Raw genomic sequence first — 15,597 nt, forward strand, 5'->3', positions numbered from 1 at the left:
AAATACTGGGGTTGTCTTTGAAGCAGCTTTTAATCAGGTATTGTAAAGTATACAAAGGGTGAGTATGTTTATTAAACAAATGTTTATAATTAGAATGAGTTGAACTGATCAAATTAAACTTGATCCTCTTCTGCAGCCTCCTCTTCCTTTTCGCCGGGCTCTATGAGGACAAGAAAGGACACACGTTACATCCGCTGCTGCTCTCCCGGGGTCGACACCAGTCACCTACTGTCTACCGACCTACGAGCTGGATGGGACCCAGGACCCGAGTCTGGCTCTCGTGTTCGGCGCCGACGTCCCTGGCCTTGCGTTTGAGGCAGCCCCGGCGGCAGCGAGAGTTCCAGTCGTTGTTTTGACAAATCAGGACCTTGCACTGGAGGTAGACCTTCTCGGCGCTTCGCAGGAACTGGAAGGCCTTGAATGAGAAGCGAGCGTAGCGGGCGGAGCCACTGGCGTAGGACTGATAGGTGTTGTCGACAGGACACCTGCGCAGAGACACAGACCACAGGTGAGTCGCTTAACCGCCTTTTTTGTCTTTAATTATCTACAAAGCCAGTTTTAAAATGGTGTAAAAACATTTGGGATTTTTTTTTAAATATATACAGTGCAGGCCAAAAGTTTGGACGCACCTTCTCTTTCAATGCATTTTCCTAATTTTTATGACTATTTACATTAGGGGTGTGTGAAAAAAATCAATTTGTATCGAATCGAATACGTTGTGCGATTCAGAATCTATTCTCATTTTTAAAAAATCGTTTTTTTTTTTTTTTTTATCAATCCAACCAACCACTACACAGCAATATCATAACATTGCAATCCGATTCCAAAACCGAACCTGACCCAGCAACACTCAGAACTGCAATAAACAGAGCAATTGAAAGGAGACACAAACACCACACAGAACAAACCAAAAGTAGTGAAACAAAAATGATTATCAACAACAGCATCAATATTAGTTATAATTTCAGCATAGCAGTGATTAAAAATCCCTCATTGACATTATCATTAGACATTTATAAAAAAATAAAACAAAAGAACAATAGTGTCACAGGGGCTTACACTTGCATCGCATCTCATAAGCTTGACAACCCAATGTGTCCAATGTTTCCACAAAGATAAAATAAGTCATATTTTTGGTTCGTTTAATGGTTAAAACGGCATAGCTTGGTTGGTAGAGTGGCCGTGCTAGCAACTTGAGGGTTGCAGGTTCGATTCCCGCTTCCGCCATTCTAGTCACTGCCGTTGTGTCCTTGAGCAGGGCACTTTACCCACCTGCTCCCATTGCCACCCACACTGGTTTAAATGTAACTTAGATGTTGGGTTTCACTGTGTAAGGCGCTTTGAGTCACTAGAGAAAAGCGCTATATAAATATAATTCACTTCAAATTCACTTCACTTAAACAAATTTACATTATTGCAATCAGTTGATAAAACATTGTCCTTTACAATTATAAAAGCTTTTTTTTTTTTTAAATCTACTACTCTGCTTGCATGTCAGCAGACTGGGGTAGATCCTGCTGAAATCCTATGTATTGAATGAATACAGAATCGTTTGAATTGGAAAAATATCGTTTTTGAATCGAGAATCGAATCGAATCGAAAAAATCGATATATTACAGTGTTTCCCACAGGTCAGGCATCTATTTGTGGTGGTGTGGTCGGGCGGCGGAGAGAGGGGTGGCAGCGGCGATGACCAAGAAGAATGCGGAGTTGGAATATAATTACAACTTTGTGTACATATTTATATACATATTTATGTAATATTTCCATATTTACTGTATATAATATGTAAGTACAAGCTCCATTCACAGACAGAGTCCCATTGCTTTTATGAGCAGTCGAGCGAGTCAAACGCCTAAAAAATAATAATTGTTTTTCTGTTTTTTTATTTCCATCCATCCATCCATCATCTTCCGCTTATCCGAGGTCGGGTCGCGGGGGCAACAGCCTAAGCAGGGAAACCCAGACTTCCCTCTCCCCAGCCACTTCGTCTAGCTCTTCCCGGGGGATCCCGAGGCGTTCCCAGGCCAGCCGGGAGACATAGTCTTCCCAACGTGTCCCGGGTCTTCCCTGTGGCCTCCTACCGGTTGGACGTGCCCTAAACACCTCCCTAGGGAGGCGTTCGGGTGGCATCCTGACCAGATGCCCGAACCACCTCATCTGGCTCCTCTCGATGTGGAGGAGCAGCGGCTTTACTTTGAGTTCCCCCCGGATGGCAGAGCTTCTCACCCTATCTCTAAGGGAGAGACCTGGAAACTCATTTCGGCCGCTTGTACCCGTGATCTTATCCTTTCGGTCATGACCCAAAGCTCATGACCATAGGTGAGAATGGGAACGTAGATCGACCGGTAAATTGAGAGCTTTGCCTTCCGGCTCAGCTCCTTCTTCACCACAACGGATCGATACAACGTCCGCATTACTGAAGACGCCGCACCGATCCGCCTGTCGATCTCACGATCCACTCTTCCCCCACTCGTGAACAAGACTCCTAGGCACTTGAACTCCTCCACTTGGGGCAGGGTCTTCTCCCCAACCCGGAGATGGCACTCCACCCTTTTCCGGGCGAGAACCATGGACTCGGACTTGGAGGTGCTGATTCTCATTCCGGTCGCTTCACACTCGGCTGCGAACCGATCCAGCGAGAGCTGAAGATCCCGGCCAGATGAAGCCATCAGGACTACATCATCTGCAAAAAGCAGAGACCTAATCCCGTGGCCACCAAACCAGATCCCCTCAACGCCTTGACTGCGCCTAGAAATTCTGTCCATAAAAGTTATGAAGAGAATGGGTGACAAAGGACAGCCTTGGCGGAGTCCAACCCTCACTGGAAACGTGTCCGACTTACTGCCAGCAATGCGGACCATATGTTAATGTTATCCATATATGGAAGAAATTTACCCTAAGTGCTTTACGCGAGTCCGCCATTGTCGTCCGCGCTGTAGTTTGTTGTGGGGCAGACTGGCTTGTGCATGCACATGCATCATCCGCCGTTGCCATTTCTAATACAAAGTAGCGAATAGTTCGAACTTATATCCGCCAGTAGACTCCAAATGGAAGCGCTACAAATTACAACAAAGATGACGTAAATAACACCGCCCATTAAATGGCGCATCCTGAAGAGACAAGACGGTCAGAAGCGGCTTAAAAACGGTCTGGAAAACAAAATCCATGCAACATTTTGACCACATGTTGTTTAGACCTGGGGTCCAGAACCTTATTTGTACCAGGGACCATTTTAATGTAAGCATTATTTTCACTTAGCGGCCTTCCCCGCTTGGCAGACCAATACAGCAAAAATGAGTGCATGAAAAATACAAGAGACACAAAACTCTGATTTAGTGGGAGTTTGTTTCTTTTTAATGAGATGGTCTTTGGAAGGTTGATGTCCGGGACTTCCTATTAGGAGTTTTATTATACATCTATGAACAAGGGAGGAGACCCTGCCCCAAGTGGAGGAGTTTAAATACCTAAGAGTCTTGTTCACGAGTGGGGGAAGAGTGGATCGTGAGATCGACAGGCGGATCGGTGCGGCGTCTTCAGTAATGCGGACGTTGTATCGATCCGTTGTGGTGAAGAAGGAGCTGAGCCGGAAGGCAAAGCTCTCAATTTACCGGTCGATCTACGTTCCCATCCTCACCTATGGTCATGAGCTTTGGGTCATGACCGAAAGGATAAGATCACGGGTACAAGCGGCCCAAATGAGTATCCTCCGCCGGGTGGCGGGGCTCTCCCTTAAAGATAGGGTGAGAAGCTCTGCCATCCGGGAGGAACTCAACGTAAAGCCGCTGCTCCTCCACATCGAGAGGAGCCAGATGAAGTGGTTCGGGCATCTGGTCAGGATGCCACCCGAACGCCTCCCTAAGGATGTGTTTAGGGCACGTCCAGCTGGTAGGAGGCCACGGGGAAGACCCAGGACACGTTGGGAAGACTATGTCTCCCGGCTGGCCTGGGAACGCCTCGGGATCCCCCGGGAAGAGCTAGACGAAGTGGCTGGAGATAGGGAAGTCTGGGCTTCCCTGCTTAGGCTGCTGCCCCCGCGACCCGACCTCGGATAAGCGGAAGATGATGGATGGATGGATGGATATGAACAAGCTTAATGGTGTGTTTATTTAAAACCAGGAAAATGCAGTAATTTATGAAATATTTAAGATTTCTGTAAGGACCGGTAGCAAATGTGTCATGGACCGATTCCCGTCCCCAGATCGGTGGTTGGGGACCACGGGTTTAGAACACAAGGAAGTGTTTTAAATGTAGAAAAAAAATCTAATGAACGCTTTTACAGTACTTGGTAACTAGTGTAAGTGATTGCCAGTAAGAAAGCCTCTGATTCATTTCGGGTCAAGTCGATTTGTGCCACTTGTTGGTTTGCATATGTAAATCTCGACACTGTGAACATAAGACGACTTTGAATAGGTCTACCGTCTTGTATTTGGGGCAATTTGTGGAGTTAGTACACAGTTGGAGCTTCAAAGGGTGTTTTAGTGCATTTTTCCAAGACTTAGCACTTGTGCTAGTGGTGGTTCTCAGCTTACCCATTACGGAGCAGGCTGTAGGTTGTACTTTGGAAGTCATAAGGTGATGGTGAGGCCACACAGGTGTCCAGGAAAATGACCAGGGAGCTGTCCCCTCCCCCTAGGTCCACCTGGACGTACAGATCTTGGTTGAGAGACACTTTGTATGGGAATTCTGTCACCTGGTTGAGGAGAGAGTCAAAGGAAGACTATTAATGTCCTTGGTGGTGTTATAATGATCTCTGTGAGAGTGTGAAAGTGGTCTACCTTATAGTAGAAGTTGCTGTGTGTGTAGAAATCCACAGAAGTGTTGAACTTGCCCGTCCCTGTGATAGTGGCGTTGTCGTGGTTCTGTCCCAGGTACATAAACTGCGCCACCGAGTCTTGATCCATCCGACAGACCACGTTGATTTTTAAGTTGGCCATGCGAGTGATGTCACCGAAGCTGGACGTGTAGGCGCGGACGGCGTTGGTGTACACCACTCTGCCGTTCTCAAACTGAAATGTTACAACGCCTTTGTGTCAGCACGGTACACTACGGTACGTCGCCGGCGTAATACCATCCTGAACCTTTCGACCGGTACCACAACTGTTGACACCGAAACTGAAGACCACTTCGTTTGCATAAACAGTGGGTCTGCAGTTTTGGTTGTTGAGGTAGAGGCTGTGGCCGTCGTAACCCAAAGAGTTCAGGTATTTCCTGCCGATCACGATGGTCATGTCGTTCGAAGAACAGTTCACTTTACCTGGGGAGGAGCAGATGTAAGCTTTTTGTGGCCCCATTTCAGTCTTTGATATTACTTGTTGGAACACGCTGGGGCCGACTGTCTTCTAATACAAAAATAGTATTAATGTTCTAATACAGTCGCTCTGAAGTTTACCGCTTGTAATGCAGGTGTTATTTAGGGCTTTCTTAATGTTAAAAATTATATCCAGAAAGTTGTAACCCGCTATAAAAACATTACATTTATATCAAATAATTCCTACTTTGCAGAAATTAAGCCCGAGAAATAATGTATTATTAATATTTTACAAGTCATGTAAATATGTGTACCGTTTTTCCTTGAATTCCCGCCGGGGCGTTAATTATTTTAAAACCTCTTCTCACTCCTGCGTTTACCAAAGGCATGCGGTAAAGGCAAGCATGCGCTAATTATTTTAAAACCTCTTCTCACTACGGCACTTACCAAAGGCATGTGGTAAATTTAGGCCTGTGTTTATAAATTTGAGTGTGCTGTAAGGATACCATCATGAAAAGCACATTTAATACAAAAAAACTTTATTATGGTCTTACCTTTACTCATAAATGAAGTCCATGCGCAGCTCCTTCTGATCAAAAGCATCGATAACTTGTTTATAGAAGTCTTCCTTATCTTTCTTCAGTTTTAAAAGTCTCTCTGTCTCGATGGAGATCTTCCTTTATTACCTCCTGCTTCGATTGAAAGTCCAGTTTAGAAAACGGTTTTATTTTAGATATGTAATCCTCCATGTGAAAAGTGCAAGCGAGAGGAAAAAAATTAACGATTACTGCTCACTCTTGCTGCTTGCTGTCACTTCTTCTGCAGCCGAGTAGTCGCAAGAAGGATCACTAGCGCCCTCTACCACCAGGAGGCGGGAGTCATTTAATGACTCATATTTGACACACGCAGCTACAGTATATGAATAAAACATAGCTGCTTACTGTTCTTTTTAGCATATTCAATAGCTTGGACCTTAAATCCTACTGAATAGCTCTTAATCTTCTTCCCTTTATGCGATTTCAAATGATTGAAATCAGCCTCCATTTTGAAAATGATGACAGGTGAAGTGTCACTCGTGACGTGACGAGTTTGACCCGGCGGAAATTCTAGGCATATGCTAATTATTTGGCGAAAGGAGTTCGACCCAGCGGAAATTCTAGACATGCGCTAATAAAAATAATATTTTGCGAAACGAGTTTGAGCCGGCAGTAATTCAAGGCAGGCGGCAATTCAAGGAAATACGGTAATCTCCCACGGCACACCAGACTGTATCTCACGGCACACTGTGTGCCGCGGCACAGTGGTTGAAAAACCCTACTCTATAGTACATCCAGTTTTAATAGACTTTCAACCGCAGTAGAAAGAGCTGGACTCATCCCAAGCAAGTACTTGCACAACACAACTTTTTAGCCAACTGTGGCAGCGTTTTACCCGAGTTCTGCGGCAGAGCGCTGTTGAACTCCGCCCTGAATCCTCTCCCGCTCCCCGAGCCGTCGCTCCGAAATACCACAGTCATGTGGCTAGAGGTGGAGTAGAAGACACTGGAGGCGTTCTCGCACGCTTTTCCCAAATACGGGGAGTTGACGGACGGACCGTCGTAGACTGAAATGTAGTCGCAGTGACAGCAGCTCTCCAGTCTGTCCACAAATGATCCAGATGTTAAAGTCGCTCTCTGTCTATCCCAGGGGTCACCAACGCGGTGCCCGTAAGGACCAGATGAGTCGCCCGCTGGCCTGTTCTAAAAATAGCTCAAATAGCAGCACTTACCAGTGAGCTGCCTCTATTTTTGAAGATTTATTTACTAGCAAGCTGGTCTCGCTTTGCTGGATATTTTTAAGTCTAAGAGAGACACAACTCAAGTAGAATTTGAAAATATTTTAAAGACTTGGTCTTCACTTGTTTGAATGAATTCATTTATTTTATTACTTTGCGTCTTATAACTTTCAGAAAGACAATTTTAGAAAAAAAATACAACCTTAAAAAAGATTTTAGGATTTTTAAACACATGTGAATTGTGAATTATATTTATATAGCGCTTTTCTCTAGTGACTCAAAGCGCTTTACATAGTGAAACCCAATATCTAAGTTACATTTAAACCAGTGTGGGTGGCACTGGGAGCAGGTGGGTAAAGTGTCTTGCCCAAGGACACAACGGCAGTGACTAGGATGGCGGAAACGGGAATCGAACCTGCAACCCTCAAGTTGCTGGCACGGCCGCTCTACCAACCGAGCTATGCCGACCCTATATAACTTTTTACCTTTTAAATTCCATCCTCTTGTTTCCTGACAATTTAAATCAATGTTCAAGTAAATGTATTTTTTTATTGTAAAGAATAATAAATACATTTTAATTTAATTCTTCATTTTAGCTTCTGTTTTTTCGACGAAGAATATTTGGGAAATATTTCTTCAAACTTATTATGATTAAAATTCTAAATAATTATTTTGGCAAATCTAGAAAATCTGTAGAATCAAATTTATATTTAAAGTCTTTTGAATTTCTTTTCTGGAAAATCGAGAAGAAATAATGATTTGTCTTTGTTAGAAATATAGCTTGGTCCAATTTGTTATATATTTTAACAGAGTGCAGATTGGATTTTAACCTATTTAAAATACTTAATCAAAAATATATATTTATAGTGATAAATCATTAAGATGATCAGTGTTTCCACAAAGATAAATATAATTAATTATTAATAATAACAGAGTTAAAGGTAAATTGAGCAAATTGGCTATTTCTGGCAATTTTATTTAAGTGTGTATCAAACTGGTAGCCCTTTGCATTAATCAGTACCCAAGAAGTAGCTTTTGCTTTCAAAAAGGTTGGTGACCCCTGGTCTATCCATTCAAACATTCATAAATTAGTTGGAAGGCAAAAATGTACGCACTGCAGGTAAGGGAACGTCAGCAGGACTCTCTGGCTCTGCGAGGATCTGATAGTCCACACGCAGTAGGCATTGTTTTGGTAGTACCCAGGGTGATTGGGACTGGAGAAGATACCAGATCCAAACATGGAGCCTCCACACAGCTGGGCTGAAAGTCAACATCATTATTTACATCCAAGTCGTTTCAGGTTGGAATGTGCAGAAGCTCGTACCCGTGGTCGGCACCTCAGTAGTGTCAGAGCACTGTGCTATTTAAAAAAAATCAATAAAAAAAAGAAAACAAAAACATATCAGACAAATATCACTTTTCATGGCTAATAATAGCGATATCACACAAACAGTAGTAGTCACGGCAACAGTTGCCATAGTACTGGCAAGAGCTGGAGCAGGAGCAGCTTCCCATGTGTCCGCCGCAGTTGTAGCGACACGAGGGCTGAGCTGGAAGAATGTCAGCTAATTGGTGACTATTTACTGAAAGAATGTCAGCTAATTGGTGACTATTTACTGGAAGAATGGTGCATGGTGCCTTACCTGTGGTGCTGCGTGGTGGCTCAGTCGTGCTTGGGCAGTAATCTGAACAAAAGAATGACAATGTTGCGCAGCATCCTCACTGCCTGTCCTCATGGTTGACGATAGTCGATGTAAATGATATCGATTTGGCGTTGTGGTATCGTGATAACGAACGTTGACGATGCATTCTAGCTGCGTGGCGCAAATTTGACAGTGACATGCGGACGACCCCGTCCTTAACGCAGTGTAGCGTCCCTGCAGCTAACGTCGTTCCCCGGTGCAAATCCACGTCTGTTTGTGGAACACCCTTCCTTACCACCTCAGGTGCCCACAGACGGTGGAGGCTTTTTTTCTCTTTTTTTTTTAAAGGGCTAAAAAACAACATTTAAAAAAAAAAAAATCATATAGCTCATTTTAATATTAATATATATATTAGGGGTGGGCAAATTAATGCGTTAATTACGAGTTAACTCATCAATCTACTAACGCCGACAATTATTTTATCGCGCATTTGCATATGTTGTTTACATGCTTTTATTTTGTTAACGCCTTTTCTTATAAAGATGGTGGCGCCCGGACGGGCGTCGGCGTGGAGGGGCTCTTGGTAAAGATGGTACATTTGTGCAAATTTCATGGCTGGCTTACAGCGTGGTCACTCCGGGATCACTTACGACCGCCAGACAATTCTGAATGTGGATAGATCGGGCCGTTTTGGACTGAATGACGCGTGCTTGCTAGACCGGCTAGCTAGCATGGGAATACTTTGCCGGCTACATCCAGCGGCCTGTGAAGCAGCGGAGTATATGTGTTGTCTGTCTATTTATGAATCATGCAGACGAGGAGTGTTAGCTGAGTTCTTAACGTTTGCTTTCAGAGCGTGCATATCACAACATACAAGATGCCGTCATGACGACACACAACCTTTACCGGGCTACCGCGCATGCTCGTCACTCCTGTTGCATGCTGGGTAGGGTAGTTCTTTTTTTCCCTGGTTCATAACATCACAATAGAGTACCAGGTATATGATGCGTTCAGTTTATCAAAGCACCAAGCAAACAATCGGAAAATTCCCATCATATCAATTCCTAGATATGGTCATAATTATTGTAAGTGCACTACACAGAATAAACACAACATTATTAATATTGCTACTACCGATAATTTGATCAAAAATTCCCTAAAACAGCCCACTACTTATAATATAGGTTTTTTAAACATAAGATCCCTGATAAAAAAAATATTTCTGCTGTTACCTCAGAAATTGCCTGTTCGGATGTTATGATTGTGGCTCAGAGATTTGTATGTAGATTATATTTATTTTCCATAACAAACAGGATAACTTAAATACCCTGGCAGTGGCAATAAGCTTAAATGTTTGTGTTTACATTTTTTGAGTTGATTTTCATAAAATATGCTATTTAACTGCTACTGTTTAACAAGGACTGATTTAAATTGTGTTTGCACAACAAATGTTTTGGCGCTTTTGTTCATGTGGGAGAATATTCCAATAAAGGTGCACTACACACTACTTTTGAATTCATTATTGGGCTTTGCGTAGACAATGCAGTTAATCACGATTAATCGGAGAAAAAGTGCGATTAACTTCGATTAAAATGTTTAATCGTTGCCCAGCCCTAATATATATATATTAATATTTTACATTTGTTATGCCTTTTTTAATTATTTTATGATGTTTTTACTCTGGCACTTTGAGACTTGTTATTCAAATGTAAAATGCAATACAAATAAAGTTAAAGTGCCAATGATTATCACACACACACACACACACACACACTAGGTGTGGCGAAATTATTCCCTACATTTGACCCATCTCCCCCTGGGAGGTGAAGGGAGCAGTGAGCAGCGGCGTCGGCCGCGCCCGGGAATCATTTTTGGTGATTTAACCCCCAATTCCAAGCCTTGTTGCTGAGTGCCAAGCAGGGAGGTAAAGGCTCCCATTTTTATAGTCTTCGGTATGACTCGGCTGGGGTTTGAACTCACAACCTACCCATCTCAGGGCGGACACTCCAACCACTAAATACAATTATTATTATTAAACCTCCTTGCTAGGGCGATGGCGCTTAACTAAACCTAGCCTCCATGGCAGTACATAAGATAAAGTAAGTTCCCTGCATGTACCATTATCACTGGAGGACCTACTGTGTGTAGTGTATGGTGTAGAGAGCTCTTTAATGTCAACAGGGGTGGGCGGATCGTTACAAATATCAACAGTAATGATACCAAGTACAGTATCAGTATATGGTTGATACTTTAATTGTTTTTATCACACCACTATCCTGTGTTTTGGTGTGATCATGATTGTGATCATTCAATGATGATGAACATTTGAAGTATCGGCATCATTATGGCTGATACTTCCCCTGTAACTACTGTGTATTTGTAGTATCACCCAAAACTATGTCTATATGTGCTTATTACGTTTGAACAGAAGTGTAGATAGAACATGTTACAACACAAAGTAACCCGATATTTAAATTAGCAAGTACATTAATAGTTTTGACAAAATAATTCAACCGGATATATATATGTTAGCAGCCAAATTAGGAGCCTTTGTAACCTGTTTTAAAATATATGCTAAGAAATATTTGGCGATGTATATCGTGATCGCAGGAGGCTGTAATATATGTTACGAACGATACAGATTTTAGGCCGTATCGCCCATCCCGACCTGTCTTAAAATGTGTTGTTGTGCTTCATACTTACTGTGGTAGTCACGGCAACATTCGCCATAGATCACGCAAGAGCTGTAGCAGGAGCAGCTTCCCATGTGCCTGCCGCAGTTGTAGCGACACGAGGGCTGAGCTGAGTGGCACAGGTGGAGGAAACATGCGCCAATATATTCATTTTGTTCTCAAAATTCTACACACAATACCCCATAATGATTTTTTTTTATTTAGCAAATTGATTACAAATAAAAAAAACTAAGAAATCACACGTACAGTGCGCAGGGCTCACCTGCACTGGCTTCCTGTGCACTTAAGATGTGACTTTAAGGTTTTACTACTTACGTATAAAATACTACACGGTCTAGCTCCAGCCTATCTTACCGATTGTATTGTACCATATGTGCCGGCAAGAAATCTGCGTTCAAAAGACTCCGCCTTATTAGTGATTCCTAGAGCCCAAAAAAAGTCTGCGGGCTATAGAGCGTTTTCCGTTCGGGCTCCAGTACTCTGGAATGCCCTCCCGGTAACAGTTCGAGATGCTACCTCAGTAGAAGCATTTAAGTCTCACCTTAAAACTCATCTGTATACTCTAGCCTTTAAATAGACCTCCTTTTTAGACCAGTTGATCTGCCGCTTCTTTTCTTTCTCCTATGTCCCCCCCTCCCTTGTGGAGGGGGTCCGGTCCAATGACCATGGATGAAGTACTGGCTGTCCAGAGTCGAGTCCCAGGATGGACCTTTTTGTCGGGACCCAGGATGGACCGCTCGCCTGTATCGGTTGGGGACATCTCTACGCTGCTGATCCGCCTCCGCTTGAGATGGTTTCCTGTGGACGGGACTCTCGCTGCTGTCTTGGATCCGCTTGAACTGAACTCTCGCGGCTGTGTTGGAGCCACTAAGGATTGAGCTTTCACAGTATCATGTTAGACCCGCTCGACATCCATTGCTTTCGGTCCCCTAGAGGGGGGGGGTTGCCCACATCTGAGGTCCTCTCCAAGGTTTCTCATAGTCAGCATTGTCACTGGCGTCCCACTGGATGTGAATTCTCCCTGCCCACTGGGTGTGAGTTTTCCTTGCCCTTTTGTGGGTTCTTCCGAGGATGTTGTAGTCGTAATGATTTGTGCAGTCCTTTGAGACATTTGTGATTTGGGGCTATATAAATAAACATTGATTGATTGATTGATTGATTGATACAGTGGTGGTCAAAAGTGAAGAACATCATGTCATGGCTGTCTTGAGTTTCCAATCATTTCTACAACTCTTATACTTTGTGATGTAGTGATTGGAGCACATACTTGTTGCTCACAAAAATCATTCATGAAGTTTGCTTCTTTAATGAATTTATTATGGCTCTACTGAAAATGTCAGCAAATGTGCTGGGTCAAAAGTATACATACAGCAAAGTTGATATTTGCTTACCGTATTTCCTTGAATTGCCCCCGGGTATATAGTATGCACCTGCCTAGAATTACTGTTGGGGCAAACTCGTTTCGCAAAATAATTAGCGCATTCTTAGCTCAGGATTAACGCCGGGTCAAACTCGTTTCGCAAAATATTGTTTTTATTAGCGCATGTCTAGAATTTCCGCCGGGTCAAACTCGTCACGTCACGAGTGACACTTCACCTGTCATCATTTTCAAAATGGAGGAGGCTGATTTCAATAATTTGAAATCGCATAAAGGGAAGAAGATTGAGAGCTATTCAGTAGGATTTAAGGTCCAAGCTATTGAATATGCTAAAAAGAACAGTAAGCAGCTATGTTTTATTAATATACCGTAGCTGCGTGTGTCAAATATGAGTCATTAAATGACTCCCGCCTCCTGGTGGTAGAGGGCGCTAGTGATCCTTCTTGCGACTACTCGGCTGCAGAAGAAGTGACAACAAGCAGCGATCGTTTATTTTTTCCTCTCGCTTGCACTTTTAACATGGAGGATTACATATCTAAAATAAAACCGTTTTCTAAACTGGACTTTCAATCGAAGCAGGAGGTAATAAAGGAAGCTCTCCATCGAGACAGAGAGACTTTTAAAACTGAAGAAAGATAAGGAAGACTTCTATAAACAAGTTATCGATGCTTTTGATCAGAAGGAGCTGCGCATGGACTTCATTTATAAGTAAAGGTAAGACCATAATAACGTTTTTTTTAATTAAATGTGCTTTTCATGATGGTATCCTTACATCACACTCAGATTTATAAGCGCAGGCCTAAATTTACCGCATGCCTTTGGTAAGCGCCGGAGTGAGAAGAGGTTTTAAAATAATTAGCGCCCCGGCGGCAATTCAAGGAAATACGGTATTTGCTTATATGTCCCTTGGCGAGTTACACTGGTAGCTATCCACAAGACTCTGGCAAGCTTCTGCTTGAATGTTTGACCACTCCTCTTGACAAAATTGGTGCAGTTCCGCTAAATGTGTTGGTTTTCTGACATGGACTTGTTTCTTCAGCATTGTCCACAGGTTTAAGTCAGGACTTTGGGAAGGCCATTCTAAAAACTTCATTCTAGCCTGATTTAGCCATTCCTTTACCATGTTTGAGGTGTGTTTGGGGTCATTGTTCTGTTGGAACGCCCAACTGCGCCCAAGACCCAACCTCCGGGCTGATGATTTTAGTTTGTCCTGAAGAATTTGGAGATAATCCTCCTTTTTCATCGTCCCATTTAAAGCAGCAGTTCCATTGGCAGCAAAACAGGCCCAGAGCATAATACTACCACCACCATGCTTGACAGTAGGAATGGTGTTCCTGAGATTAAAGGCCTCACCAACATATTGCTGGGTATTGTGGCCAAATTGTTTCATCTGACCACAGAAATTTCCTCCAGAATGTCTTATCTTTGTCCAAGTGATGTCAGAAGAAACAAAAATGGATCTGCTTGGCCATTTACTCAGCCTAACTAACCCTGCCTACAGCACAGTGTGGCTACTCTCGACTAATTGGAGTGCTTGTGTTAATCAGAGCTATGTTTCAGCGTTTAATGTCAAATTTATCAGCATGATGTCATAATCCCTGATATTTGCCGTGCACCCCATGTTCAAATGCTTCTTTATGGCCGCAACATTGAAATGGCATTAATGCCCGGGAGTGCAAGTCAACATTAACAAGTACCTGAAGTTCTCCGTACTGCAGCATCATCACCTGATGGATCACAAGATAAAAATGAATACATTCCTAATCAATGTCACGACTATTGACAATGCGGCGGACCGTACCTTGCGCACCAGGCGAGACAACGGCGAGGACACAAAGAAGCAAGAGCGTCCACATTGTTGCGACTCGAGTTCCAAACCTGGTCCCTGGGCCCAAGTGGATGGTTTTTATAAGCCCAGTTGGCCATAAATCTGCCCAAAACGTCACACGCGGATGAGAAACACACACCTGCTGTGCGATCATAAAAGAGGAAACGATGGCTTTCAGGCACACGTAATATCAAATATGCTGATTACATTTACCTTGTTTTATTAGTGCTTTTCTCAATATTTATTTTACTCCACCCGATAAGTTATCATTGCTTAACATTGTAAGCACATTTTTCATGCATTTTCTTTACTTTATCTACATTTTTTTTATTCATCCCAAAAAACATTTTCCATGGAGAGGAGCCAGATGAGGTGGTTCCGGCATCTGGTCAGGATGCCACCCGAACGCATCCCTAGGGAGGTGTTTAGGGCACGTCCAACCGGTAGGAGGCCATGGGGAAGACTTGTTGGGAGGACTATCCATCAATCAATCAATCAATGTTTATTTATATAGCCCCAAATCACAAATGTCTCAAAGGACTGCACAAATCATTACGACTACAACATCCTCGGAAGAACCCACAAAAGGGCAAGGAAAACTCACACCCAGTGGGCAGGGAGAATTCACATCCAGTGGGACGCCAGTGACAATGCTGACTATGAGAAACCTTGGAGAGGACCTCAGATGTGGGCAAAGGGGGGGTTCTCCTGGCTGGCCTGGGAACGCCTCGGGATCCCCCGGGAGGAGCTGGATGAAGTGGCCGGGGAGAGGAAAGTCTGGGCTTCTCTGCTTAGGCTGCTGCCCCCGCGAACCCACAGAAGAACATGGATGGATGGAACATTTTTCATGACCTTTTTCTAATTGTTTAGGTTTAAGATGAAATTATTTAATGGGGTAGACAAGTACTGCTATCTGACTGTAATTATTTATGAATTTGTTTATTTGACTTAATGAATTACCTAGTTAATTGTATTAATATTATTGTTGTATTAATGGCGACTTGTCCAGGGTGTACCCCGCCTTCCGCCCG

The 15,597-nt window shown here is 43.3% G+C and overlaps 2 protein-coding genes across 3 annotated transcripts in view; one reads left to right on the forward strand and one right to left on the reverse strand.

Moving 5' to 3' along the window:
- On the reverse strand, nt 1-15,050 carry LOC133559684 (deleted in malignant brain tumors 1 protein-like). Of its 2 annotated transcripts, XM_061911678.1 has the most exons (13): nt 14,540-15,044; nt 14,436-14,465; nt 11,371-11,469; nt 8,668-8,709; nt 8,476-8,574; nt 8,349-8,384; nt 8,140-8,284; nt 6,683-6,888; nt 5,082-5,257; nt 4,779-5,009; nt 4,533-4,693; nt 241-485; nt 1-160 (listed from the first exon to the last, which is right to left on the reverse strand). In XM_061911678.1, the coding sequence occupies exons 1-13, from the start codon at nt 14,718-14,720 to the stop codon at nt 114-116; spliced, it is 1,698 nt and encodes a 565-aa protein (XP_061767662.1). In that variant the 5' UTR covers nt 14,721-15,044; the 3' UTR covers nt 1-113. The 2 variants fall into 2 exon arrangements, with proteins under 2 accessions (XP_061767662.1, XP_061767661.1); XM_061911677.1 differs by having other exon boundaries at nt 8,476-8,709; nt 14,540-15,050.
- agt (angiotensinogen) overlaps nt 380-15,597 on the forward strand; it is a 94,374-nt gene continuing 79,156 nt past the window's right edge. Inside the window, exon 1 of the mRNA XM_061911681.1 lies at nt 380-508. The gene's annotated coding sequence lies outside the window, so the exon portion shown is untranslated. The remainder of the gene's footprint in view (nt 509-15,597) is intronic.

Source organism: Nerophis ophidion, linkage group LG09, assembly GCF_033978795.1.
Source record: "Nerophis ophidion isolate RoL-2023_Sa linkage group LG09, RoL_Noph_v1.0, whole genome shotgun sequence".
NCBI lineage: Eukaryota > Metazoa > Chordata > Actinopteri > Syngnathiformes > Syngnathidae > Nerophis > Nerophis ophidion.